The sequence below is a fragment of the Oryctolagus cuniculus genome, chromosome 19 (genome assembly GCF_964237555.1).
Source record: "Oryctolagus cuniculus chromosome 19, mOryCun1.1, whole genome shotgun sequence".
In the NCBI taxonomy this organism is placed as follows: Eukaryota; Metazoa; Chordata; class Mammalia; order Lagomorpha; family Leporidae; genus Oryctolagus; species Oryctolagus cuniculus.
In genome coordinates, this window is record NC_091450.1 from 6,244,103 (window position 1) to 6,271,540 (window position 27,438).

General features: G+C 56.5%; 2 protein-coding genes, 1 long non-coding RNA gene and 1 pseudogene across 7 annotated transcripts in view; 1 reads left to right on the forward strand and 3 right to left on the reverse strand.

The window, feature by feature from the left end:
- Positions 1-29: 29 nt before the first annotated feature.
- On the reverse strand, positions 30-4,882 carry CTF1 (cardiotrophin 1). 2 transcript variants are annotated; one of them, XM_051835012.2, is made up of 3 exons: positions 4,784-4,882; positions 3,560-3,678; positions 30-1,112 (listed from the first exon to the last, which is right to left on the reverse strand). In XM_051835012.2, the coding sequence occupies exons 1-3, from the start codon at positions 4,806-4,808 to the stop codon at positions 654-656; spliced, it is 603 nt and encodes a 200-aa protein (XP_051690972.2). In that variant the 5' UTR covers positions 4,809-4,882; the 3' UTR covers positions 30-653. The 2 variants fall into 2 exon arrangements, with proteins under 2 accessions (XP_051690972.2, XP_069920955.1); XM_070064854.1 differs by having other exon boundaries at positions 3,560-3,675; positions 4,784-4,873.
- Positions 4,883-7,731: 2,849 nt separating this feature from the next.
- Positions 7,732-27,438, forward strand: part of BCL7C (BAF chromatin remodeling complex subunit BCL7C) — a 39,296-nt gene continuing 19,589 nt past the window's right edge. For 2 of the 4 annotated variants that reach the window (XR_007915173.2, XM_051835008.2), the window contains exons 1-5: positions 7,732-8,035; positions 8,592-8,670; positions 8,982-9,090; positions 9,199-9,360; positions 10,539-10,624. Coding sequence is in view for 3 of the 4 variants with exons in the window: in XM_051835008.2 (XP_051690968.1) it covers positions 7,944-8,035; positions 8,592-8,670; positions 8,982-9,090; positions 9,199-9,360; positions 10,539-10,624 (528 nt within the window). In the remaining variant the exon portion in view is untranslated. Of the gene's footprint in view, positions 8,036-8,591; positions 8,671-8,981; positions 9,091-9,198; positions 9,361-10,538; positions 10,625-11,117; positions 13,502-16,823; positions 17,713-27,438 lie in introns of those variants that run through there. The other 2 variants (XM_051835010.2, XM_051835009.2) reach the window with 2 other exon arrangements.
- Positions 9,356-27,438, reverse strand: part of LOC127487909 (uncharacterized) — a 29,978-nt gene continuing 11,895 nt past the window's right edge. The window contains exons 2-3 of the long non-coding RNA XR_007915179.2: positions 9,677-25,334; positions 9,356-9,586 (exon numbers count right to left, since the gene is read on the reverse strand). This is a non-coding gene — a long non-coding RNA (uncharacterized lncRNA). The remainder of the gene's footprint in view (positions 9,587-9,676; positions 25,335-27,438) is intronic.
- Positions 25,341-27,137, reverse strand: LOC138847117 (small ribosomal subunit protein uS11-like; annotated as a pseudogene).

Consider the following 27,438-nt stretch of genomic DNA (forward strand, 5'->3'; position numbering starts at 1 on the left):
TTAACAGCTGCATGTACAGGTCATGTTCCTTTTCTTTTCTCTTTTTAAACATTTTATTTACAAAAAAAACACATTAATTTATTCTCAGAAATAAAACTCTTTTTAAGTTGTCAATTTTTTGTGGTTTAGAGGTGGGGGCGTATAGGGAAGGGCGGGGAGCAGGGAAGGACCTCCGCGGGCAGGGGGCGGGGCCCACGGGGGCGCAGCAGGTGGACCGGCCTTGGGGGGCGGTGGCTCAAAAGGGCCCAAAGGGCCCGCAGCCGCCTTCCCCGCCCCCCGCGGGCCCAGCAGGCGGTCTCTGGCCGGGAGCGGGCCGAGCGAGGGCGAGAGGGAGGCCGAGGGCTCCCAGGGGCCAGAGGAGAGGAGAGAAGCGGAAAGCGAGAGCCGGGGACCCCCGGGATCGGATAAAGGGGGCGGTGTGAAGAGGCGGAGGCAGCCCCAAGGGTGGGGGCAAAGAGAGGCAAAGCCAGCATGTGACAGATGCGGGGGGCGCCCCGCGGGAGAGAAGGGTCTGCAGAGATAGAGAGCGGAGATAGAGATAGAGACAGAGAGCGAGCGAGAGCGAGAGCGCCGGGCGTACAGAGTCGGCGGGGACAGGGCTGCGGCTCGGGACAGGCAGAGCAGAGGCAGCCAGCGAGCGCGCAGGTGCAGGCTCAGGCCGGGCCGCCGGGCAGCAGCGGGCCCAGGTCGCCCTCGGTGCGGCTCACCCACTCGCGGCAGAGGCCGCACACGCGGAGCCCCAGCACCTTGGCCTGGAAGGTGCCCGCGGCGGCGGCGGCGGCGGCGGTGGCGGGCGGCTCCGGCCGGGGCCCCGGGTCGGCGGCACCCAGCGCCGCCAGCACGGTCTCCACGGCGGCGCCCAGGGCCCGGACCTGGCGCGCCGCGTCCTCCAGGCGCCGCAGCAGGCGCGGCGCGCGCGGGTTCAGCTCGGCCTGGCGGCGGCGCACGGCGTCCAGCAGCGGGGGCAGCGCCGCGAGCGCCGCCGCGTCCAGCTGCAGCCGCTCGGCCACCGGCAGCGCCTCGTGGCTCGGGGCCGGGGCGCTCAGGCCGGCCACGGGCAGCCGCGGTGGCGAGAAGCCCGGCAGCCCGAAGGGGTCGCCCTGATGCTGCACCTGCGGAGACAGGGCCGCGGGTCAGAGGGGGCCTCGCCGAGGGGGTTCCGAGGCCCCAGTTCCACCCCAGTCCTGCGGCCTCAGTTTCCCCATTTCACAAACAAAGCCCTAGCAACAGAGCTGCTGTGTTTGAGATAAAACGAAACAAAACCAGCAGGGCCTTGGGCGCCGCATCTTTGAAATGGAGCTAATAACAGAATCCATACAGTACCCTCAGCAAGTAAAGTGCTGAAGACAGGGCCTGGCCCCCGCGGGGAAGGCTCAACAAATGTTAGCCTTTTTTTTTTTTTTTTTTAAATTAATGTAACCTTACTGGCCTGGGTTCAAGTCCTGCTTGCATCACTTACCACCTGTGTAGTTTCAAGTGAAACCATTGAGCCTCAGTCTTCCCATCTGTAAAACGGGGTGGGGGTGGGGGACGAGCCCTCTCCTGTCCTCCTCCTAGGGGTTTCTTGGGAATCATATAATATAATGCAGGGACCCCAGTCAATGTCACTCCTCCAACTTCTGTGCCTGCACTGAGCAGGACCCCAATGAACAGCTGTCAGATGAACAACCAAGTGCAAGGTATAGGTCACGGGTACCTGGCAAAATCCTACAAAGGCCTTGCTTCTCCTTGGCAAACATCCTGCCTGTGCTTCAGCTACTGTGTTTGCTCCCTTGAACACGCTATCTGGAATGCTCCCCATCAGGGGGGTGACTTTATGTTTAGGAGACCCGAGATGGGAGAGCTGCAGTCACCTGTCTTTGGCATGGCAGAGCTAGAACCGGAGCCCTAACTGGTAGGACTGCAGGGCTAGCTCCAGGACCCCACTCTGCTCTCCGAGTTGTCACATTCTTACCCTTAAAGTTCTCATTACCTCCGGGGGTCAGGGGCAGCAGGTTGTGAGGCCTACACCTTGTCTGACTGCAACCTACACTCTCCCTGCGGGACCCCAGTGGTTTGGAGAATCACCCTCCATCCTCTGGCAAAGTCTCCTCCCGTGGGGACCAGCGCTGTGGTGCAGCAGGTCCAGCGGCCACCTGCAGTGTCAGCATCCCCAGTGACCACCGGGTCAAGTCCTGACCGCTCCACTTTTTCTTTAAGATTATTTCTTTATTTGAAAGTCAGAGTCACAGAGAAAGAAGGAGAGAGAGAGAGAGCGAGAACGAGCGAGCGAGATCTAGTGCTCCACTTTTTAAGATGTATTTATTTATTCAAAAGAGTAATGGAGAGGCAGAGAAACGGGGAGGGGGGGGGTCTGGTTCACTCTCCAGATGGCTACAACGGCTGGAGCTGCACCAATCAGAAACCAGGAGCCAAGGGCTTCTTCCGAGTCTCCCACATGGGTGCAGGGGCCCAAGGACTTGGGCCATCTTCTACTGCTTTCCCAGGCCACAGCAGAGAGCTGGACAGAAGTGGAACAGCTGGGATTTGAACCGTCGCCCATATGGGATGCCGGCACTGCAGGCGGGGGCTTTACCTGCTCTGCCACAGCTCTGGCCCCCTGAGTGCTCCACTTCTGATCCAGCTCCCTGCTAATGCGCTTGGGAAAGCAGCAGAAGATGGACTGAGTGCTCGGGCCCCTGCACCCATGTAGGAGACCAAGATGGAGTTCTAAGCTCCTGGCTTTGTCCTGGTCCAGCCCCGGTGGTCTGCAGCTATTTGGGGAATGAAGCAAGAGATCTCCCTCGCTGTCTGTTACTATGCCTTTAAAATAAATAAACAGCTCTTAAAAAAAAAAGTCTGCTCTTGGGATAGAATTTTACCCCAGGCTGCAGCCTTTTCCGGGCCTCCCTAGTATCCCAGGCGGAGAAATTCCTCATTCGTCCTTTTTTTTTTTTTGACAGGCAGAGTGGACAGTGAGAGAGAGAGACAGAGAGAAAGGTCTTCCTTTGCCGTTGGTTCACCCTCCCAAAGGCGAGAGCCAGGTGCTTCTCCTGGTCTCCCATGGGGTGCAGGGCCCAAGCACTTGGGCCATCCTCCACTGCACTCCCTGGCCACAGCAGAGAGCTGGCCTGGAAGAGGGGCAACCGGGACAGAATCCGGTGCTCGGACCGGGACTAGAACCCGGAGTGCCGGCGCCGCTAGGCGGAGGATTAGCCTAGGGAGCCGCGACATCGACCCCTCATTCGTCTTATTCCGCCGAGGAGATGGAGACCCACGGGGGCGAGGCGACCGGATCACACAGACCCTGGCTCTAGCATTGCCGCACCCCCAAGTCCACGGTTCTCGGCACCATCTCGGGCTACCCTTGACTTCCAGGCTGAGGAAGTGGCCTCTGGGGCCCAGACAGGGTGCTCCTCCAATTCCCGGTGCAGCCAGGGGCCAAGTGACTGCCCGCCTTTGAAGCCCGGATTTCCTCCGCCGGGGAATGAGGCGGAGGGGGAGAGGCCGGCGGGCGGAGGGACCCCCTGTGGGCGGCGCTGCCCCCTCCCCAGGCGGCCCACCCCCCTTTCCCACTCACATATTCCTGGAGCAGCTGCTCCGCGTATTTGGTGAGGAGGCGGGCTAGGCTGTGTGTCTGCCGGATCTTGGCCTCCAAGTGGGGAAGACCCGGGACTGAGGAGGCAGCCTGGGGATCTTCTGGTGGGAAAGGGCGAGGCATGAGGGCAGCCCGACCCTCCCTGCTCCGTGACCGCCGCGCCCAGGCTGCCTCTTCCTTCCCGAAACCCAGAGTCGCTGCTCTGGATTCTGCAGGGTCCGTCCCATTCCAGCTGAGCGGAAAGGAGGCACCCGACCTTTGTCAAGCGGCTGTTCTGTGTCCTCTGTCCCCAGATCCCTGCTGAAACCTCATTAAAGCCTTCCTTCCACTTAAGGCCATGTGTTCATGCTTCTAAGGTAGCTGGCTCTTTTAATGGCTTTTTTTTTTTTTTTTTTTTAATCTGTGTGTATCTACCTTAGTCTGGGAACCCTTTGAGGATGGAGTGGACATAGCTCTGTAACTCGCTTAGTGGAACTCAGATCGAAATTGCCTTTAAGGCCCACTTGCGGGGAGACTTTAGTCCCGTTTCTTCCCTGATGCCCCTTCTTATGCAAGGCACTGGGGCTGGATATTTTCAATGAATCAGAATCTGGCCTGTCCTAGCGTAAGCTTGCGGGCGAGTGGCGCCCCAGGAGGACTACATTTCCCGATATGCACAGCGCGCGCCCGGTGCATGCTGGGGAGCGTAGTCCCTGAGCGGCCGCCCTCGCCCCGCCCCCGCCCCCGCCCGCCCCCGCCTGAGTTTCCCACCGCCGCTCCGGATCCTCGGGAGCTTCAACTTTTGGGTCCCGCTGTCGCTCACCAGTTCCCGTGGCTCAGAGGCTTTCTTCCCTACCTCTGCCTCTTCTTGCAGCTGCCGCCCCCCGCCCCAACTTTGATTTTTCTCCTGACACTCGGGGAGGACTCAGGTGTTCTGCCCCAGCCCCGCCTCCAGTCCTCCCTCAGGATGTACCTGAACTGGTGATCTAACTCCCGGTGCCCAAGTCCCTAAATCCTCCGCCCCAGGCCTCCTCTAAACTCCTGCGCCTGCCCTTTCTCAAAACTCACCCGCTTGTTACCTGACACCGGAGCCCTGCTCTCCCCCGCCCCAGCCGCCTCCCTCCGGACCCGGATCCTGCGGTGGTGGAGCCCCAGACCCCAACTTCCAACCCTGCTGGCTCCTGCGCCCTTCAGGGACCCAGCGTCAGGTCCCTCACAGCCCCTTACCCAGACTTCCCTCCCTCCGGCTCATGCTGGCCCCTGGTTGATCCCGGTTCCCTCCACGCCCCCCTTCCGAGGGGGGGGGGAAGTGGGGAAAGGGGTAGGGGCGTGGCCCGGGCGCAGCCAATCAGCGCCCAGACCCCAAACATGACCCCCCTCCACTTCCAAGCAAGATTCTTCGGCCCTGAGCTCAGATCCCCCGCCTGCGCAGCCTGGTCGGGTGGAAGGGGCAGGCAGGCGGTCTTCAGGATGGGCTCCGGAGCTCGGGACTGGGGGTTTCGGGGCCTGGGAGGCCACCCTGTGTCCTGCTGCGGGGGGAGGCGGGGAGAGGCGGGGGGAGGCAGGGGGAGGCAGGGCTTGGCGCCCGGGCTGCTTTGGGGCTGGCAGGACAAGAATGCACAGGCCCTCCCTCTGGGCTGGGGGCTGGGTGCCGTGGGGGCCTCTGGCTTGGGGCGCACTTGTCCAGACAGACACCTTTCTGCTCCGCTAAAGATGCCTTCCTGGCTGCCCGGCACACCTCCCAGGAGGGAGGCAGACGTTCCACCTCGCCTTAACCTTGGGGACCCAGGACAGACCCCGCCCCCTCCTACATCTCCTCTCCCTGGAAATCTGGACACACCCGAAAGTCAACCCCATTAACCTGAACCAGGTGCTGCCTCTGTCCGGGTGTGGGACAGACAGGCGCCACACTCACTTTTGGATTCTAGCCTCCTGCGGGGCTCACAGTCTGACTACAGTTGGGAGCAGCCGGACTGAGAAGGAGGTGCGTGTGTCACTGAGGATATTGGCTTGAGCAGAGCTCTCCGGCAGAAAGGAGGAAGAGAAGTAACCAGCAGAGGGCCCAGCAGGTGCAACTGAAACCGGACTGTGACCCGTGTCACAATGACACCCTTAGTAACAGCGATTTTTTTTAAGAGTTATTTATTTATTTGAAAGTCAGAGTTACACACAGAGAGAAGGAGAGGCAGAGACAGAGAGACAGAGACAGAGAGACAGAGAGAGAGGTCTTCTATCCGTTGGTTCACTCCCCAGTTGGCCTCAACAGCCAGAGTTGAAGAAGCCAGGAGCTTCTTCCAGATCTCCCATGTGGGCGCAGGGGCCCAAGCATGTGGGCCATCTTCTACTGCTTTCCCAGGCCACAGCAGAGAGCTGGATCGGAAGTGGAGCAGCCGGGTCTCGAACTGGTGCCCATATGGAATGCTGGCACTGCAGGCAGTGGCTTTACCCACTACACCACAGTGCCAGCTCCAATAACAGCAATTTTTTTAAAAAAATTATTTATTTGAAAGGCAGAGTTACAGAGAGGGAGAGGGAGAAGGAGAGGGAGAGGGAGAGAGAGAGAGAGAGAGAGAGATCTTCCATCTGCTGGTTCACTCCCCGAATGGCTGCAATGGCCAGGGCTGGGACAGGCCAAAGCCAGGAGCTTGGAGCTTCTTCCAGGTCTTCCACATGGATGCAGGGGCCCAAGGACTTGCACCGCCTTCTGTTGCTTCCCCACGTATATCAGCAGGGAGCTGGATCGGGAAGTGGAGGAGCTGGGACTCTGCACAGGCACCCATATGTGATGCCGGCACTGCAGGCGGAGGCTTAACCCCGCTGCACCACAGTGCCGACCCCAACAGTAAATTTTTATTGAGGTCTTTTACTACGTGCTGACCACTGTTCTAAGTGCATATTAAGTTACTGCCAAGTTTTAGTTGAGGAAGTAGATATAAGTGGCTTGTCCGAGTTCACGTAACGGGGTGTGGCTGACCCGGGATGTTTACCATGGCGGGCCAGCTCCTGAAATGCTGTCAAGGCTGTCTTCCCAATCCTGTAACCCCTCTGGACAGGGTCAGAGACAGGACAGCCACACACAGCTGCACCGATTTAGACACGATCAGATCTGCTGATAAAGGAGCCTTCGAATCAACCAATCATTTTCTGCAAGGAAACTTCTGAGTCAACTGCAAAACACAGATGGAGAAACGCACACATCCCCAGCGCCCAGCTTGATGAATTTTCAGAGGAACTTTGCCCAGGGAGCCCGGGCCACATTAGGAAACAGACATGATGGGTTCCCAGAAGCCCCTCTGGGACCCCTCCCAGTCCCGAAAGAGACACCCTCCCGGCTTCCTAATCCTGACATTTTCCTATCTGCTTTCGAACTTCATAGAAATAGAACCAGGTGGTGTATCTGGCTTAAACTCAAGATCTGCTGAGGGAGACTTGTCCCGTCGCTGGGTGTAGTGGGACAGCGGGCATTCTTGCCCGCTGGGTCTCTGTCTTGGGTATCAATAGCTGCAACCCACTTCCCAGTCTCCTCTTGGTAAGCCGTTTACGGTTCGGGGCTGTTAAGAACGCGGCTGTGAACATCCCAGCTCACGGCTCTTGGTGCTCCTGTCTAAGCATTTCTGCTGGGTGCTGACGTGCTGGATTCCTGGGCTGGTCTTTGTTCAGCTTCATGGGAAAGTCTCTACCAATTCCCACTCCCCCAGAAACAGAAGGGAGGCCGCGCGGCTCCGCTGGCCCGCCCACACTCGGTATGGCCTGTCGTTCTCGCTATAGCCATCCTGGGGGGTGGAGACTCACTCATGTGTGCAGCTGTGGCGCGTAATTGGCACTGGGCTGCTAGATCGTTGAATGAATGAATGGGTGAACGAATTAAGTTGGGCAGCGTAGAATCAGCCAGCCCGGCGAGGGAGGAGGGGGTGTCCGGGGACACACACACGGTGTCTCAGGTTCGCACACCTGCACCCAGACCCTCTCGTGCACCCGAGCGCCCACGTGGTCTGGACGCGCCGCCTCGGCGGAGCCGCGCGCGTCCAAGTCGCCGAGCCAGCGGGCCCCCAACTCTCGCTCGCTCTCGGCGGCGGACAGGGGGCGCTGCGCGTCCGGGCGCCCCCGAAGGGGCGGGCCCGGGGCGGGGCGGGGCTGGCCCGGCTTCCAGGCCTGGGCTCCGGCACCCGCGCCGCCCGGCCGCTCCGGGGACGGGCCGGGGCGGGGCGCGGCGGCAGGAAGCGGGGCGGGGACTCGCGGAGGCGTTGGGGAGCGAGGGAGGGCGCGGCCAACTCCCGGAGGGGACGGCGGGCGGCGAGAGCGGCGCCCCGGCCTGGCGCCGAGCCTGAGCCCGCCGGACGGGAGGCAGCCCCGCCGCGGGCTCGGCCCCGGCCCCAGCGCCGCCAGCATGGCCGGCCGGACCGTACGGGCTGAGACCCGGAGCCGGGCCAAGGATGACATCAAGAAGGTGATGGCGACCATCGAGAAAGTCCGGCGATGGTGAGCGCTGCCCCGCGGCCGGGGCCGGGACCCTGGCGGGGACCACCGCCCCCTCGCGCGCCTCCCCTCCCCTCGCCAGCTGCGCCCCCCAGGTGTTAGGTGCGCCCCCGGCCACCAGCTGTGCGCGGGATCCCCAGGGCTCCGTCTCCCTTCCCCGGGCTACCCCCGGAGGTCTACAAAGCGTGGTCCCCAGCCGTGCCTTCGCCGGGCGGGAGCCCTCGTCCGTGCCCCGCCCCCTGAAGCTCTGACACTCCTGCAAGTATGGCCCGGGCTCCGAGCTGCGTCCCCAGGGATGGCCCCCTCCCTCCGGAGGGGTTCTGCCCTAGCCATGGCCCCGAGGCGTGCCCGGGGCGCCCCCTCCCCATCTTTGCCCTGGGCTCGCTCTCTCCAACAGTGCCTCATTCGCAAAACCGCCCCAACCCTCGTGCACCTCCCCCACCTTGCAGATGTGGTACCTGGGGCAGAGGCGGAGGCGGCGGGTCAGGCGGGTGCGCGCGGGGGGGGGGGGCGCCTCTCCCCTCAGGCCTCTCTGACCCAGCACCCCACCCTCCCACAGGGAGAAGCGTTGGGTGACTGTGGGCGACACTTCCCTTCGCATCTTCAAGTGGGTGCCGGTGGTGGACCCCCAGGAGGAGGTGAGCAAGCCCACCCCCCACCCCCCAAGACCCTGCATCTGTGCAGTCTCAGCCCAGCTCCTCCCCACCCTGGCCTCCACCTCCAGTGCCTACCGCAGCCCAGATGTTCAGGATTACTCGGCTGCCCCTCCCCCTCCCCCTTTCCTGCTCCAGACCCCCCCCCTGCAAGGCTAACCCAGCACGCACAGCCTCTGTCACCTCTGGCTGGGCCTTGGGTTTCTCTGTGCCTCAGTTTCCCCGTTTGTCCCCGTGGGGCTCTGCCAGGGCTGCCGGGAAACGCTGGCTCTGATCCTCATCCCTGTCACCCCCAGGAGCGGCGGCGGGCAGGTGGCGGGGCAGAGCGATCCCGTGGCCGAGAGCGGCGAGGCAGGGGTGCCAGTCCCCGAGGGGGCGGCCCGCTCATCCTGCTAGATCTCAATGGTATGTGTGGGGGCCCAGGCATTGCCGGGGGCGGGGAGGGGTGGCTGTGGGACCTGGAGGAGGGGCCTGGGGGCCTCAGGCCGACCCTCTGGGCTCTTGTTTCTGCAGATGAGAACAGCAACCAGAGCTTCCACTCGGAAGGCTCCCTGCACAAGGGTACCGAGCCCAGCCCCGGGGGCACCCCACAGCCCAGCCGCCCTGTGTCACCCGCCGGAGCCCCGGAAGGGGTCCCTGAGGAGGCTCAGCCCCCACGGCTGGGCCAAGAGAGAGGTAGGATCAGGTGCCACCCAGAGCCCCCTTCTCTGCGCCCAGCAGCTCACCCCGCTACCTGCCCCTCTCCCATGAGCCCCGTGGAAACAGTGCCCGCCCCTGCCGTCTCCTCTGGCATTTCCCTATCAATTTCAGTTGCTGCTCACATACTGTCTTCCTGCCCCGTCTCGTGTCGGCTTCCTGGAGGTCGGGCCCTCCCCGATCTTGTTCACGGCATCCTCCAAGTCTAGTGGGACGCATAATAGGTGCTCAATCAATGTTTGTCGAGTGACTAAAAGACGAAGCTACTCACGGGCGCTATTGATTGAGCTCTTACTGCGTGCCAGGTGCCTTCCAAACACTCTGTTCTGTTTTATCTCATTGACTCGCCGCCTCGGAGGGGTTAGCCTGCCCTGCTTCCTGTTTGTAGCTGAGGAGGCAGATCAGCAAGGTTAAGTCGGTCGCCCGAGCTCACACAGCGTCTTCAGGTTGAGGCTCCTCAGCTCCTCTTTCTTCCAGTTCACCCCCGCCCAGCGTGGCCTCCCCAGGCCACAGCCTGGCTCCAGCCGCCCCGCAGCTGTAGCACAGCTCTGCCTGAAGCGGGGGGCCGGGTGGGGCTCATTTTCCTGCTGTGGCTCCTTCTGCCCCCTGAGCTGGACGCTGAGGGCCCCCTGTGCGCCGTGCCCTGCCCGCCACCAAAGCCACGGCTTGGGCCTAGGGGCTGAGCCTGGACACCTGTGCTAATAGAGAAGCAGTAACTGGCATTTCTGGCGCACGTGCTGGGTGCCAAACACTTTGAGCTGTACTACCTCGCCTCCTCCTCCCGAGAGTCATGCACCAACTGCGACCCCTGGCCCCATGTTATGGATGGCTAAGGAGAGGCCCCAAGAGACGGAAGGAGCCGGCCCAAGGCCAGGATCTGAAGGCGGCCGCTGAACTCCAGGACCTGTGCTCACTACCCTGCGTTCCCTTTGTCTGAAGTGTGTTTTTCTTGGTAAAGCTACACCGCTTTGCAGATCCTGCATAAGTGTTCCTGCTTCAGTCTGGGGCTGGGACTTCAGCCAGGTCCTGGGCCCCTTTCTCTCTGTCCAGCTGCCTGTGTGTGTGTGTGCGCGCGCGCACGTGCGTGCATTTCTCCCAGTCTGACCTCTGGGCACAGAGTGGCTGCTCAGGGAATGACTGTTCACTTGACATTCCAGATCCCGGGGGCATAACTGCAGGCAGCACGGACGAACCCCCCATGCTGACCAAGGAGGAGCCGGTTCCAGAGCTGCTGGAGGCTGAGGTGAGAGAGGCCGCAAGGCTGCACTCCCGGGTCTCGAGGGAACGTGGCACCGGCGCGGGTGCGGTCCGGGCGGGAGGTGTGGACCCAGCACCCAGCCAGGGCCTTAGCGGCCGGGTTCTTGGGGACAGAAAAGAAAAGGGTGTTTCAGAGACAGCTTCCTGAGGGCTGGATCAGGGCCGACCTCAGACCATGAAAAGCCTGAACCAAACAAACGAACAAACCAATAAGCAAACCGCGGTGACCCCCAGGCATTAAGGACAGCAAACCCTGACCGGTCGAGTTAGCCTCACATAGTCCCCGGTTCAGTCTTGAGAGCGCAAGAGCCCGATCCTGGCGCAGTCGGTCGCTGCCCTGAGCAGACTTCTAGGTCTGGGGAGGGGCGTGGTGTGGCGTGGTGTGGCGTGGCGAGAGGTGGTTGCAGAGACAGCCCAGGCTCAGAGGCTGGACGCCTGGGTCCGGGTGGGGCTCATGCCTGTCCACCCTTCCTCTCCAGGCCCCCGAAGCTTACCCCGTCTTTGAGCCAGTGCCACCTGTCCCTGAGGCAGCCCAGGGGGACACAGAGGACTCGGAGGGCGCCCCCCCACTCAAGCGCATCTGCCCAAATGCCCCCGACCCCTGAGAAGCCACAGCCAGCCAGCCTGCTTGTCCTGCCTGCCTGCCGCCCCAGGGGCCCCTTCGGCAATTTTTTTTTTTTTTTTTTTTTTTTTTTTTTTTTTACAAATAAAGACCCTTTTGTAATTTTGTGTCCTGTCATTTCCCGCCAGGGCTGGGGAGGGGCTCCGCAGGCACTTTTGTCTCTCGCTCCATTTCTCAGATGGGGTCATCGAGGCTCGAGGCTCCAGAGGGCCTTGCTGTAGTCACACCGGGAGCCAGGCCCCTGCCTCCGCACCACGCCCCCCATCGGCCCCATCCCCCAACTCTGACCTCCCCTCCCCTGGCCTCCCTCTCCGGGGAATCCCAGAACCTCTCTGCTTCCTGCTCAGAGCCCCAGGGCCCAGTAGTTCTCAAAGCTCTGGGCAGCGAGGCCCATGGTTCCATTTCCCATGCAGGAACATAGAGGCCCCAACGTGGTCCAAGGACCCGGCCCATTCCTGCCCCCCCCCCCCGCCCCGGAAGTGGAGCGCAGCGCTCCCTGCCTTGGCGTAGCCTTTTGCCCTGGCCCACATTTCCCGCTGAGTCCTCCTGGTCCCCAGCTCAGTCACCACCTCCTCCAAGAAGCCTTCCTTGAGTCAGTCCAGTCATTTCCCCCTTTTCCGAGTTTTCGCCCAGGGCTGGACTTCCTTCCCTGGGCTTTAGCATGGCTCAGGCGGTCTGGGATCCCAGGTGTGCGTGTCTGTCTGTCTATAAGCCCGTGGGCTCCTGAGGACAGAATGAGCTCCCCAGCCTTGCCTGGCACAACACTGGGAACAGAGCAGTCCCTGCACTGCTTTGTGAATGAATGAATGAACAAATGGGCTGGGCTTATCCCAGAAGGCTTCTCTGAGGAGGTGGCATGTGAGCTGGGCTCTCAGACAGCCCCTCAATGTGGCAGATCTCCAGTGAGACCCTGGTTCAGGTCCTGGCTCTGTTCCTCATGACCTGTGTGGCTCTAGACAGGCTCTTTACTCCTTAAGCCTCAGTTTATTCATCTGAGCAATGGGACAATAATTTGGCTCCAGCTTCTCCAGTGGTTTGTGGAAAACTTCCAGTAACATGAAGTCCCCTCACTCTGTGCCTACATTGGCCCCATTTTTTTAAAAAAATTACATTTAACAAAGGGAACAAACAAGTTGAGAGAGGACCAAAGTGGAACCTGAAGGAGCCCTTTAAGAAGGACTTGTGGCGGAGCCCAGGCTGGCCAGGGCAGGCAGGTGGGCAGTGACTTCCTGTTGGCACTGTGGCAAAGCAGCCCACATTCAGTGGCTTAAAGCCACCTGCGTGTCTCCTCCGACAGTTCTGGACGTCCGAGGTCCATGGCTGGTCTCCCTGGGCTGGGTTTGAGGTGGCAGTGGGGCGGGTGGCTGGAGGGGAGGCCCGGCTGGGGCGGCCGCCTGCATCCGTTGGCTCGTGGCACCTCCCATCTTCAAAGCTGGCAGCACAGCGCCTTCCGGTGTCTCTCTCTGCTTCCCACTCCCTCTGAAGGCTCTGTTGATTCAATCAGGCCTGGTTAGGCTAATCCAGGATGCTCTTAGATCCTTCCCTTAGGCACATCTGCAAAGTCCCAGTAACACCGTCCCAGCTTCGGGCGAGGAGGATGTGGGGCAGAAAAACTACCGTCTTTCTGGGCCTGTCAGCAGCCGTCTTGTTCCCCCCCAACCCCCCACGAGCACGGTGTGGTTGCCTCGGGTGGGTGGTGCTCCTGGGTTTGCATCTCAGCGTCTGCTGGGTGACCTTGAGGAGGTGACTTCGCATCTCTGTGCCTCAGCTTCCTCATCTGTGAACATGGAGAGGCTGTGCCGCATTGGTGGGAGCTGTGTCCCGTGACCCCATTTCACAGATGAGGCTGCCGGAGTCGTGGCAGTGGGGCTGGGGAGGAGACCCCTGGCACTGGTGCGGTGTCCACGCCCACTTCTGTCCTCCTCCTGGCCCCATCTCTGACCTGGTTCAAAGACACGCCCCCTGACTCACACCCCACCCACCCTGGCCTCTCTGCTCAGTGCCTCTTGCCCCTACCCAGGTCCACCTCCCCTTTCAGGGAACAGTTCCCACACTTCTGCCCGCAGGTCCTGGGTCCCCTGCAGGCTCAAAGACCCCAATGGCCGCACCATGTCTCCACCAGGGTGCCTCAGCCTAATCCACTCCCCCTCCCTATTCCCCCTGCACACACAGTCCCAGGAGCCAGCGTCCACCTCCAGGAGGCCTGCACTGCTTCCCCTGGGCACCAGCAAAACTCTTCCCGGCTTCCTGCAGGTCTCCCTGCTTTCGCTCGCCCCACTTCGCCCCACGCCCCACCCGGCAGCAGGGCCCCAAGTGCACGCTGCTGCCCCTGGCCACAGCTCCCCACACCTGCATGGTGCAGCCTGGTCCTGCTGCGCGCCACCCTCCCACCTGCTTCCAGGGCACCCACCCTGCCTCGGCTAGACCCCACTGCCCCGGTAGATGCCTTGTTTCCACCCACAGCCCTCCGGCACCGGCCTCTGTCTGCTTGCTCCGCCCTAGCACTTTCCCAAGCGCCTGCTGTTGCCTCGTCGTGTTGGCGTGTGTTTCCGTCTTAGCGCGGGATTCAGCTTTCCTTTACTCCTAGTGACGTGCATTGATTGTGTGTTTACTGTTTGCTGGGGGACTGTTTGAGGACCCAGGCCTACAGCATGAACGATCTATATATAAATCCCTGCCCTTGTGTCCCCTTCAGTAAATCAGGTCACAGGTAGGAGGTTATCAATCCTTTGGACAAATGGGCTGGGTGCCGTGGTACCGCAGGTTAAACCCCTGCTCGCGATGCTGGCATCCCATACCTGAGTGCCTGGTTCGAGTCCCGGCTGCTCCGTTTCCCATCTGGCTCCCTGCGAATGCTCCTGAGGAGGCGGGAGATGACAATGGCCTCCCACCACTCATGTGGGAGACTCGGATGGAGTTCCTGGCTATGGGCTTCAGCGTGGCCCTGCCCTGGCTATTGTGGGCATTTGGGCAGTGAACCAGGGGATAGAAAATTTCTCTCTTTCTGTCCCTTTGTCTTTAAATATATCTTTTTTTTTTTTTTTTAAAGAACTACAGCTCAGTAATTGAGATGGGGAAAGAGTGGTTTGCCATTTTAACGAGGGAGACACTGGAGGAGAAGCTTGATGGAGGCAAGAGAAAGAGTTCCAGGGACATCAGAGGACCCCTGGCAGAGGGAGCAGCCAGAGGGAAGGCCCTGGGATGCAGGGAGCCCGGCAAAGGGGCCAGCCTGGCCGGGACGGTCCTGGGAGGGAGGCGGCGGCTCAGGTCAGCAGGGGCCTCCTCGGGCAGGGCAAACACGTGACCTGTCATTCAAACTGGGGGACTTTTGGGAACCAAGGAGGGGGAAGCCAGGATAACAGGTGAGAGCTGGGGACCAGAGGGCATCGTGGTCGCACTTCGGCTTTGCCCCTGCGTTTCAGCGAGAGCTCCCGCAGGGGTCTGCGCCAAGGTGGAACGCGGTCCCACATCGGCACGTTGTCCCTCAACATCTTATTATAAACTTACAGAAACAGTGTTCAAATGACTTGAAAGAATGTAGCAGTTGAAAGCATGGTATAGCTGGGGCCTGGTGGTTGGGCAGCCTCCTGGGACACTCACGTCCCAAATCTGAATGCTACTTTGAGCCCCGGCTACTCAGCTCCCTGCTGATGTACCTGGGAGGCAGCAGATGAAGGCTCAAGTCCTTGGGCTCCTGCCACCCATGTGGGAGACCCGGATGGAGGCCTGGCTCCTGGCCCAGCCTCAGCTGGTGGGGGGGCATTTGGGGAGTGAACAAAGGGCAGGCAGATTTTTCTCTTGCTTTGTCACTCTGCCTTTCCAACAAACCAATCCATCCATCCTGAAACACCACGTTGTGTGGGTCACACACAGGTACCCAGTGCCTAGCTCTATACCACTTTGCTGTATTGCCTTGTCACGTGTCCATGTCTACCCTATGTCCTTGGTCTCCTTCCAAACCAACTGTAGACAGTGGTGCACGTCCCTCTCAACACTAAGCACGTGTGTCATTAAGTCCCGTGCAGTTTTTGTGGGTGACGTTGTTTTTCCCGCTGGATGTGAAATATCCGAGGACGAAAGGCCCCGTGCCCAGTGCCTCACTCAGTGAGTTTAACCAATGCAGACGACGGCAAAGGCGGACTTGTCAAACACACAACGTCGCAGTCGCTCCAGAAAGCTCCTGATAGCTCCTTGTCACTTCTCCAGTGGCCTGGTCTGTTCAGTTTTTTATTTGAAAGGTGGAGAGGGATCATCTGTCTGCTGTTTCACTCCCCAAATGCCTGCAGCGACTGGGGCTGAGCCAGGTCGAAGCCAGGAGCCAGGAACTGAATCCTGGTCTCCCACCTGGGTTGGGGGGCCCCATGTGCTTGAGTTCCTGCTGCCTCCCCCGGAGCGCATTAGCAGGGAGCCGGAAGCAGAAGTGGACCCAGGACTGCAACCCAGGCACTGTGATTCCAGTGTGGGATACGGACATCCCTAGTGGAGTCATCGCCTCTGCAGCAGATACCTACCTGACTTTTTTTTTCCTTTTAACCACAGAGCAGGTTTAACCCGTTCTAGAAACGGAATCAGACGTACACTATGTACCCCTTTGCATCTGCTTTCTTTTACTCAGTGTAATGTACATCTTTTAAGAAGATTTATTTATTTGAAAGATAGAGTCACAGAGAGGCAGCAGTAGGAGAAAGAGGGAGAGAGAAAGAGGGTCTTCCATCCTCTGGGTTCACTCCCCAGATGGCTGCAAGGACCAGAGCTGCGCTGATCTGAAGCCAGGAGTCAGGAGCTTCTTCCAGGTCTCCTGTGCGGGTGCAGGGGCCCAAGCACTTGGGCCATCTTCCATTGCTTTCCCAAGCGCATTTGCAAGGAGCTGGACCAGAAGTGGAGCAGCCGGGACTCTAATTGGTGCCCGTGTGGGATGCCGGCACTGCAGGCGGCGGCTTCACCTGCCACAGCACCAGCTGCTGTGACATACATTTTTAAAGGCAGAGTGAGAGAGGGCAAGCTTCCACTTGCTGGTTCACTCCCTAAATGTCTGCAACAGCCAGGGCTGCGCCAGGCTGAAGCTAGGAGCTTGTAACTCCTTCTGGGTCTCCCCTGTGGTTGGCAGGAGCCCAAGTACTTGGGCCATTATCTGCGGATTTTGCAGGTGCAGTTAACAAGGAGCTGAATCAGAAGTGGAGCAGCTGGGACTCCAGCCGGCACTCTGATATGGAATGCTGGCATCACAAGCCGTGGCTTAACCCGCTGCATGCTGTGGAATATTCTTGAGAGTGGCCCATGTTTTTCCATGGATCAGAGGCATGGGCCTTTTTATTGCTAAGTTGTATTCCATAGACTTCATTTTGAGCAAGATCACTCTGCTAAGTGGAGAACAAAGGAAAATGGAGCAGCCAAGACCCAAACCGTCACTCCTATGGGCGGTGGCTTTTTTTTTTTTTTTTAAGATTTATTTATTTATTTGAAAGTCAGAGTTACAGAAAGGCAGACACAGAGAGAGAGAGAGAGAGAGAGAGAGAGAGAGAGAGAAAGAGAGAGGTCTTCCATCTACCGTTTTACTCCCCAGGTGGCCACAATGGCCGGAGCTGCATGGATCTGAAGCCAGGAGCCTCTTCCAGGTCTCCCACATGGGTATAGGGGCCCAAAGACTTGGCCATCTTCTACTGCTTTCCCAGACCACAGCAGAGAGCTGGATCGGAAGTGAAGCAGCCGGGACTCAAACCCGTGCCCCTGTGGGATGCTGGCACTGCAGGCGGCGGCTTTCCCCGCTACACCACAGCGCTGGGGGCCCCCAGGCACTCTTGAAAGCAGAAGTTCTGAGACATGGAGTTCGCTTCCCAGGGTGGTCATCACGAGGGAGGGCAGCTCCCTGGCTGCCCTGGTCACCCCATCCCTACCACTCCCTAGTGTCTTCCTCATCTCGTTGAGGCCTTGCAGAGCCTTAAGACTGAGGGCGGAGCTCCAGCAGGCCTGGCCTGTTGCTCATCTTCTTGCCTCTGCTTCCTGTTCTCATGCCTCACTTCCTGCCCGCTGGGTGTCCGCCCGCCCGCCGGTTCTTACCTGCCTTTGCCCATGAGGCCCTGCTCAGTGTGGCCCCTGGGCCCCTCCCCCATGCTCCTAATTTCTAACACACCGCAGCTGGCCAGGCTCCCTCCCCGCTCACACTTGCTGCTCCCTCTGCCTGGGGGAACTCTTCCCTTCCTCGTGGCCAAGGCCATGGCTGACTGATCTTTCAGTCTCGGGCTCATCTCACCTCCTGCAGGAAGGCTCCCTGACCTCCGAACCCGGTCAGCTCCTTGCTTAGTCTCTGGGCTTCCTCTTTATCGGATCTTCCACTTCCCCGTCTCTGGCTCTCCTTTGTCTTCCTCCGGGCAGGCAGGGAAACAGCAGGTGCTTACTACTTAGTGATCAATGGAAGAACTAAAGCAAGCCCGGCTTCCTTTCTCCTGTATAAAGTGCAATGCTCTGTTTTCCCAGCCACTGGAAAGGCGCCGGGGTTTCCGCTTGGTTCCACCTCCCGGCGGGCCCGGGGAGGCCCAAAGTCACCGGGACTCATTTGGGACAGGCGCCGCGAGCGCCTGGCAGAACCCCCAGCTGTGTGTCTGCAGGCCTGGGAAGGCGGGGATGTTTCTGGTTGGTGACGCCGGGCAGGCAGGAGGGCTGCGCACCATCACTTGCTCTCCCACTGTCACATTTGTCTGGGGCTTTTCTTGCCTGTCCTCTCCTTTGTTCCAAGTCAGGGGGCTCGTGGTGTCCCGGCGGGTTGGGACTCAGGGTAAGAATGCACCCTTCTAGGTTCAGACTGATTTGTTCTCCCCGTGACCCGGGCAAAAGCCCTTGCCCTGTCAGGACCTTGGTTGCCTCATCTGAAAAATGGAGCCAATACTCTGTTCCTCGTCTTTGTACCAGGTCCGCAACCGCATGATGTAAACCAAGGTTTGCCAGGTGAACGTTCCCCGCGTGTGCTTTGTCGCACCCCCGGGCAGTTTCGTGCACTCTAGATAATTTCAGAAATGCAGTGCCAAAGAAAAGTCATCGTAACGACCCTGCGTGAGGTCTCGATGTCTTCGGACAAGATCTTGGGAGGCAGCCAGCGAGGGGGCGGTGGCACTGAGAGAACCCAGCCACGAGCGGGGCGCCAGGTTCCGGGACAGCGCCGGTAATGCCTTCGGTCGCCATCTGTGCAACGCGAGCCTGCGGCCCTACCTCCGCCTCGGCCTTTTGTGAAGCTCGGAGGAAACAAAGGAGGGCAGCGTGCCTCGGCACGGCCGGCCCGCGGGGAGCAGGCGCGGCCCGGGGAAGGGTTAAGGCCACCGACGCGGCGCGCGCGTGCTAGAGGGGCCGACGGCGGACTTCCGGCGGGGCGGGGCGGGGCGGGGCCTGTGCTCCCGCCGCCGGCGGGGGTCGGAGCGGGCGCCCTGCGCTCGGCCTGCGCCTCCTGGGCTCCCTGCCTCGAGGTCCGGTCGTGGGCAGCGTCGTAACCCCGAGTGGGCCTTGGGTTCCCCGGCCGTGCTTTAGGGCCGGGAGGACTCGCTTGCACCTCGGACCACACCGTATCCCCCTGCTGTCCAGTGGAGGAATCTGCGACTCAGGAGGAGGAATTTAAGTCCAGGGTAGCGGGGCGGCCGTGGCGGGCTTGCTGTGCAGGCTCATTCCTCTCATTTCTCACAGGGTGTTTGTGGCTTCAACCCGTTTTACAGATCAGAGAACTGAGGCTCGGGTGCAGGTCAGCGGCCCAGGGGGCTTGTGTGGCCACTCAGTCCTGCCTGGTAGCGAGTGCTTGCTGCTGACCGCTCCCCGCCGGCTCACGCACCTGGTACGGAACCGCACCTGGTACGGAACCGACAGCGGTCCTGGCGCAGGTGAACCGCCACCTCCTACCTCAGGGGAAGTAATCACTGAACCCCTGTGCATTTCACTGGAGACGTATGTTTAAAAACAGCAGCTTTATTGAGCTTAATCCACACACCCTCCCACTCACCGGTTTGACGTGTACAATTGAGCAATTAGCGCAGTGTTAGAACATTTTAATCAGCCCTGAAAGAAACCGCAGTGGTGAGCAGTGGTTCCCAGGCCTTCCTCCAGCGCGCTCCGTCCCCCAGACTAGCACCAGCGGGCTTCCTGTCTCTCTATTTGTTTATTTGGGCATTTAAAAAAAATACACTGATTTTAAAAAGGTTAATTTATTTGAAAGGCAGCGTTACAGAGGAGGTGGAGAGAGACAGAGCGATCTTCTATGCAGGGCTGGGCCAGGTGTTTGCTTTTCTTATTTTTTTTTTTAAGATTTATTTATTTGTAAGAGAAATTTTCCATCTGCCAGTTCACTCCCCAAATGGTGGCAATGGCCAGAAGTGGGCCGATCTGAAGCCAGGAGCTCCTTCCTGTTCTCTCATGTGAGTGCAGGGGCCCAAGCACTTGAGCCATCTTCCACTACTTTCTCAGGCCATAGCAGAGAGCTGGATTGGAAATGGAGAAGCCAGGATTTGAACTGGTGCCCATGTGGAATGTTGGCACCATAGGTGGGGGCCCTACTATACCATAGCACTGACCCCAACAGTAAATTTTTTTAAAAGATTTATTTATTTGAAAGGCAGAGTTACAGAGAGGCAGAGGCAGAGAGGCGGGGGAGAGGTCTTCCATCTGCTGGTTCATTCCCCAGATGGCTACAATGACAGGAGCTGCCCTGATCCCAAGCCAGGAGCCAGGAGCTTCGTCCAGTCTCCCACACAGATGCAGCGGCCCAAGGACTTGGGCCATCTTCCACTGCTTTCCTAGGCCATAGCAGAGAGCTGGATCGGAAGTAGAGCAGCCAGGTCTCGAACCAGGGCCCATATGGGATGCAGGTGCTTCAGGCCAGGCCTCTAACCTGCTGCACACAGTGCTGGCCCCTGAAGATCAGTTTCTACTGAATGTGTATTGTTTTCTTCCATTGTGAAGCTGGTAAATCATGTCGAACCATTGTAAGTTGCAGGACCATTTGTAATTATAAAACTGTTTATGTACTTTAATATGTGAAGAAGCAAATTGTATGTCAAAGGAGGAGCAGGGGAAAGAGAAGGATAGAAGCAAAGGTTTTGTATATTATTGCTGTTAACATGAAGGCATCTTGGCCTTTAGGCCAACACCCACTCCTGTGTTGTTCTGAGATGTTGATTGTAATCCCCAGGAGAATCATTCATAGTTGAGAGAGAGGTGGGCAGTGGCTTACACCGCTGCTGTAATCCCAGCATCCCACACTGGAGCGCCATTTTGAGTCCAGGCTGTTCTACTTCCAGTCCAGCTCCCTGCCGAGCAGCTGGAAAAGCAGTAGAAGATGGCTCAAGTATTTGCCACCTGCCACCCACAAGGGATACCCTGGCTCCTGCTTCCTATCCAGCTTCCTCGTAATGCACTTGGGAGGCAGGAGAGAATGGCCCAAGTACTTGGGTTCCTGCCACCCACAAAGGAGAGCCAGATGGAGTTCCTGACTCCCAGCTTGACCTGGCCCAACCCTAACTGTTGCAAGCATTTGAGGAGGGAATCAGTGGTTAAAAGATCCTCACTCTATCTCTGTCATACTGCCTTTCAAATAAATAAAAATAAAACAAAATAATTCAAAAGAATAGACTAAAAGAAGGAAGGGGCTGGTGCTGTGGTGTAGCGGGTAAAGCTGCTGCCTGCAGCGCCAGCATTCCATATGGGCACCAGTTCGAGTCCCGGCTGCTCCACTTCTGATCCAGCTCTCTGCTATGGCCTGAGAAAGCAGTAGAAGATGGCCCAGGTCCTTGGGTCACATAGGAGACCTGGATGAAGCTCCAGGCTCCTGGCTTCAAATCAGCTCAGCTCTGGCCATGTGGTCTTTGGGGAGCGAACCAGCAGTTGGAAACGTCTCTCTCTTTCTCTGCTCTGCCTCTCTGTAACATTGCCTTTCAAATAAATAAATAAATAAATCTTTAAAAGAAAATAAAACAGAAGAAAGAGAATTAAAATGGAATACTAGGGAGCTGGCGCTGTGGTGTAGTAGGCTAAGCCTCGCCTGTGGCACCAGCATTCCATTTGGGCGCTGGTTTGTGTCCCTCTGCTCCTCTTCTGATCCAGCTCTCTGCTATGGCCTGGGAGAGCAGTAGAAGATGACCCAAGTGCATGGGCCCCTGCACCCGCGTGGGAGACCTGGAGGAAGCTCCTGGCTTCAGATCAGCCCAGCTCTGGCCATTGCAGCCATTTGGGGAGTGAACCAGGGGGTAGAAGACCTTTCTCTGTCTCTCCCTCTCTCTATGTAAATTTACCTTTCAAATAAATAAAATCTTTTTAAAAAATAGAATACTAGAAAAATTTTTAACATGAAGGCAGCAATAGAGGAATAGAAGAACAAAAGGACATATAAATAACAAATAGCAAAATGACATGTAAATCTATTGTTAGTAATTAGATTACATGTAAATGAACTAAATATTCCAGTCAAAGGCAAAAATTGGATTGGCATAATAAATTTTTAATAATTTATTATTTTTATTTGAAAAGCAAAGAGAGACTGAGAAAGATCTTCCATCCATTGGTTCATTCCCCAAGTGCCTCTAACAGCTGAAGTCAGGAGCCCAGAACACAATTCAGGTCTCCTACATGGGTGGTAGAGACCCAAGTACTTGAGCCATCATTTGCTGCTCCCAAGGCGCGCTTTAGGAAGAAGTAGAATTGGAAGGCACTTCAATAGGCTATGCAGGCATCTCAAGTCGTGTCCTAACCACTGGGCCAAACACCTGCCCCAGAATGGATTTTTTTCCCTGATGATCTAAATATATGTTATCTTTATATTCAAATTCACAAATAAGTCTTAAGTAAAAGGATGGAACAAGATATGCCATATAAAAGTAACCATAAGAGATATGGAAAGGCAATATTAATATCAGACAATGTAAGAAAAAAATTGTCACTACAGAGAAGGGAAATTTTATAATGATAAAATGATAATTATTTTACAAATTTATTTATCAGAGAGAGATCCCCCATCTTCTGGATCTGTTCCCAAATGCCCTCAATAGTCAGGGCTGACCCAAGCTGAAGGCAGGAGCCCAGAACTCAATCTGGGTCTCCCACATGGGTGGCAGCGACTCAAGTACCTGCTGCCTCCCAAGGGGCACATTAGCTGGAATCAGGAGCAGAGCTGGGATTTGATCCCAGTCAGTTGGTCATGAGATGCAGGCATCCCAAGTGAAGTTTTAACTGCTATGCCAAGTGCCAGGCCCAGACATACTAATTAAATATACACACACACACACCTACCAACAGCATCCAAAACACGTGAAGCAGAAACGGAAAGAATTGACTAGCAGAGGCTGGTGCTGCGGCTCAATAGGCTAATCCTCCGCCTAGCAGCGCCGGCACACCGGGTTCTAGTCCCGGTCGGGGCGCCGGATTCTGTCCCGGTTGCCCCTCTTCCAGGCCAGCTCTCTGCTGTGGCCCGGGAAGGCAGTGGAGGATGGCTCAAGTGCTTGGGCCCTGCACCCCATGGGAGACCAGGAGAAGCACCTGGCTCCTGCCATTGGATCAGTGCGGTGCACCGGCCGCAGCATGCCGGCCGTGGCGGCCATTGGAGGGTGAACCAACGGCAAATGGAAGACCTTTCTCTCTGTCTCTCTCTCTCACTGTCCACTCTGCCTGTCAAAAAAAAAAAAAAAAAAAATTGACTAGCAGATAGGTGATTCAGAAGTAACAGCTGGAGGCTTCATCATTCCACTTTCAGCAGTGGACAGAACAGTTAAATCAACAAGGGCCAGCGCCGCGGGTTCTAGTCCTGTCAGGGTGCCGGATTCTGTCCCGGTTGCTCCCCTTCCAGTCCAGCTCTCTGTTGTGGCCAGCGAGTGCAGTGGAGGATGACCCAAGTCCTTGGGCCCTGCACACCATGGGAGACCAGGAGAAGCACCTGGCTCCTGGCTTCGGATTGGCACAGCACCAGCCGTTGTGGCCATTTGGGGAGTGAATCAACGGAAGGAGGACCTTTCTCTCTGTCTCTCTCACTGTCTGTAACTCTACCTATCAAATAAATAAATAAATATGTTAAAAAACAAAAACAAACAAAAAAGAACAAGTTACTTAACATTAAAAAAAAAGACTCTGACTTTAATTGAGAGTGCATAGATGTAAATTTGTCATTTTCCCTCAGTAATCACTCAGGTGTACTGAAAAGAATCCACTCTGCACCTTAGTCTTCACTCCTTGGTCATTACTGTTCGCGCCACAGTCAAGGTTAGCATCCTCTGGGCTCCCAAAGTGTGAGCCTCATCTGGCACTGCATCACAGTTAACCACAGGTAATACCTGGATGAACTATGATGCGACTCCACATTATGGATTTCTAGCACCCCATTTCCTATTGGCAAGGGTATCAACATTGTGCTCAAGCACAAAAGTGGGACTAATCGATCCCCAAATCCCCCCTTTGCAGGTCTAGTTCCTGGGACCCCTCTACTACTGATTATTCTACCAGTTATGGCCCAGTCAGAAAATAGGAGCCATAATGGGAACACTTTAATAAAGAATTATCAATAGAGGATTGGAATAATAGGGAACTGGTGAACGAGAGCTAAAACAAAACAAAACAAAACAAAAAAACAAACCATTCTGAAGAACATAGAAGTAGTCTCTGATCTTAAGATAGAACAGCCAAGGAAGAGTTATCTCCCACCAAGGCTGAGATCCAGGCTTCATTTAAAAGGGCACGGCAGAGAAGTCACAGATGGATCCCACCAGTGGGAACTCCTAGAAATCTTTCCTCTGGGTGTCAGGGAAGCTGCTGATCCCGGAGCACTGCTGGAACCAAGGACTGTAGGAACTGGACTCTGCGGGAGTGTTTCAGATGCAGACAGCTTTGCCAGTCCTCCAGGAAATCAAACACTGCCATCCCCCCTGCCCCCTGCCTGGAGAATGCCCACCTATCTTTGAGTGAGATGGACCATGCATGGGAGAAAGTCACATCATTACTGGAGTCAATGCAAGAGCCCAGAGCTGGAAAAAGCTAGAGCAGTATACGAGTCAAGTGCTGTGGAAAACCATGCTTTCTATGTACTGGAGAAGGCCAGACTGCTACAGAAATCAAGTCTAAGAGCAGGCCTCCTGTGCTGGAATTCAGTGCTGGGAAAGCCACATGAATGTCAAGACCAGTGGTGGGTGTGGGAAGAGTGTCAGAAGTCCACTCATTAAAAAGGCATTATATGGTCTGGGGTTTGTGGTGTCCCCTCTGGGAGACGGGGAATGGCAAGGTTCCCAGGGACTCTTCATTCTGGACATGCTTCTAGGGCACAGAATTACTGGGATGTTCCCACACACACGCCCCTGCGAAACTACTGCAACAAGAGCAAGAAAAATGAAATCTCTGGACCAGAATGAAGAGTATCACTTTGCTCTTGCAACGGCCCACTAGCGCCCTCTACTGACAAAGCCTTATTATCATGCTCTGTGCTTGGAGAAATGGGTAAAATAGCCCAGCCCACTGTGTCAGAGCAGGTACTGGAGGGTGAATTCGGGAGTGACAGGCAGAAACTTGAATACTGACACGGTGGCGGAATCTCCTCACAGGATCTCCACCCATAGGCTGAGGGACAATATGATAGTGAAGGAATTTCCCCTCCCTACAAAGACGTAAATCACCAGAAATACCTCATCCCTCCGAGAAGCTCAGTGGTTAATGCCACTATCAAAGAACTGAAAGAACCAGGGGTAGTGGCACCTATCACACACCCATTTAACCCATCAGTCTAGCCTGTGCTGAGTCAGTTGGACTTTGGAGAATGACTGTGAACTCTCAGGTGGCGCCTCCAATTGCAGCTGTTGTCCCAGATACAGTATCTTTCTTGCAGCAGATCAATGTGGTCCTGGTATGTGGTATGCAGCTACCAAGATGGCTTTTCCTCCAGACCAAATGCAACGTCCAAAAGCAGTTGTTTGCTTTTAGCTGGGAAAGGCATCCTACTCATACACTGTATCTGCAGGTTGCCTGAAGGCCATGTCAGTTCTGCTCCGTCATAACGTGGTTCACAAAGATCTTGAGCATCTTGACATTCCTCAAAACGCCACACTGCTCTGCTGTAATGACAGTACTGGATCTGGTGAACAGGAAGTAATAAGTACTTCAGTTTCCTGGTAAGACAGATGCAAACCAGAAAAAATTGGTAGATAAACCCCACAAAAGAGAACCGGGCCCATCATCAGTGTGATCCCCGAGGACTCAGTGACTCCTGGGGTATGTGAAGCTTTCTCTTCCAAGGTGAAAGACAAGCTGAACCTTACATAACCTACTTTCTCTGAGGGAGGCATAATGCTTGCTGGCTGATTTGGATTTAGAGTCACCTGTAGGCTGCCAGTTTTGAGTAAGGACCAGAACAAGAGATGGCTCTGTAGCAAGCTCAGGCTGCAGTCCATGCTGCTCTTCCCATTGGCACTTAGGACGTGGCAATCCAGCGATACCCAAAGTGTCCATGGCAAACAGGATGCTATCTGGAGCCTTTGGTAAGCACCAACAGGACAAAGTACAGAGTCACAGAGTTTTGTTTTTAAAAATATCCTAGGCCCTTGTTTCAGACAGTGATTCTGTTTTTGGGAGAACAGCTGTGGTTTGCTATAGGACCTTGCTAGGGACTGAACACCTAACCAGAAGACATCAAGGAAACCATGCAACCTGAGCTTCTCCTTATGAATGAAGTATTGTCTGACCAACCCAACCATGCGGTTGAATGTGCACAGCAGCAGTCTATTATCAAATGGAAATAGTATACAGAGCAGGAGCCCAGGCTTGGAAACGTCGAGAAGGTGTGACTCATTCACAGAGCGGGTGGCTCAGTCTCCTGTGACATCACTCCTATTGCACTCTCTCTCTGGCTCATTAGTGCCTGTGACCTCCTGGGGTGTCATTTTTGTCTAGCTGATTGTGGTAGAAAGCACTCAAGCCTGCTTGGAGATGAGCCTTTGTGATTGGCTGCTATGACCCAACAGTGGATGGCTGCAGCACCACAACCCACTTGGGTGAACCGGAAGGACAGTGGGAGAAAAAATCCTCACAGTAGACAATTTTGGGCAGTACATTTGGTTATTCACTGTATACTGTATTTGGCCTGAGATATGGCCAGAGGTACAGATCTACACTAATTCACCGGCAGTTGCTAATGGTTCAGCTAGCTTGTTAGGGAACTGGAAAGAAAAGGATTGGAAGATTGATGACAAGAAGTTTGAGCTCTTAGACCTTAATAAAAACAGCCCTCCTCAATGGCTTCAGTTGCAGCCATGTCATGCAGAAACCATCTTGGTCGTCTTTTTTTCTTTTCACATAATGGCAATTTATTAACAGAAAACATAATCCGAGGAGTCCCGTTCACAGGCAGCGACCACGGTGAGCCCCCTTCCTGCGGGTGCTCTCAGAGGGGATGGGGTGACATCCTCAATTTGCCTGATTTTCATACCCAAGCGAACAAGGTCTCTGAGAGCTGACTTGGGCCCCAGGCCTAGGGGTCCTGGTCCGATTTCCTCCTGTGGCCCAGAGTTGGACATGTAGGGCAGTGACGCCCAGCTCCTTGCACCTCTGGGCCACATCCTGGGCGGCCAACATGGCAGCATCTGAGAGGATTTCTCTCAGTCAGCCTTCACTTCGTCCCACCAGTCACTCAGCAGATGGTTTCCTCGCCAGAAGGATCAGCGACGTGGACAAAGGTGTCACTGAAGGGTGCAAAGATGTGGCAGTCACCAAAGACATTCTCACCTTCAGCCACCCGAGGTCCAACGCTGATGACCTGTTCTTTCTTTTCCTTCCCCTTGCGAGGTGCCATTTCTGCACATCTTGGTTCGACTTCACCACTGGAAAGACAGGAAGAGGGCGGGGCCTGTCTTGAGTCTTCTCTGATTTCTGAGTTTCTCACATGGGCTATTGACTTTATTTACCCTTAGCAGTCAGAACGGGATATTAGGTTTTCTCAGAGGCAAGAGGTAAAACGACTTCCTCTTGGGTGGGCTGGCATATTGGTTTTCTGGGAGATGCTACAATGAAGTACTACAGTGTGGGTGGCTTGGACAGAAATTTATTTTGTCACAGTTCTAGAGGCCAGCATTCCAGATCTAAGGATGGCAGGGTTGCTTTCTTCTGTGGCCTCGCTCCATGTCTTTCCTTGTGTCTTGACAGGGTCTTCCACTTAGCTGTGTCCAAATTTCTTCTTCTTATAA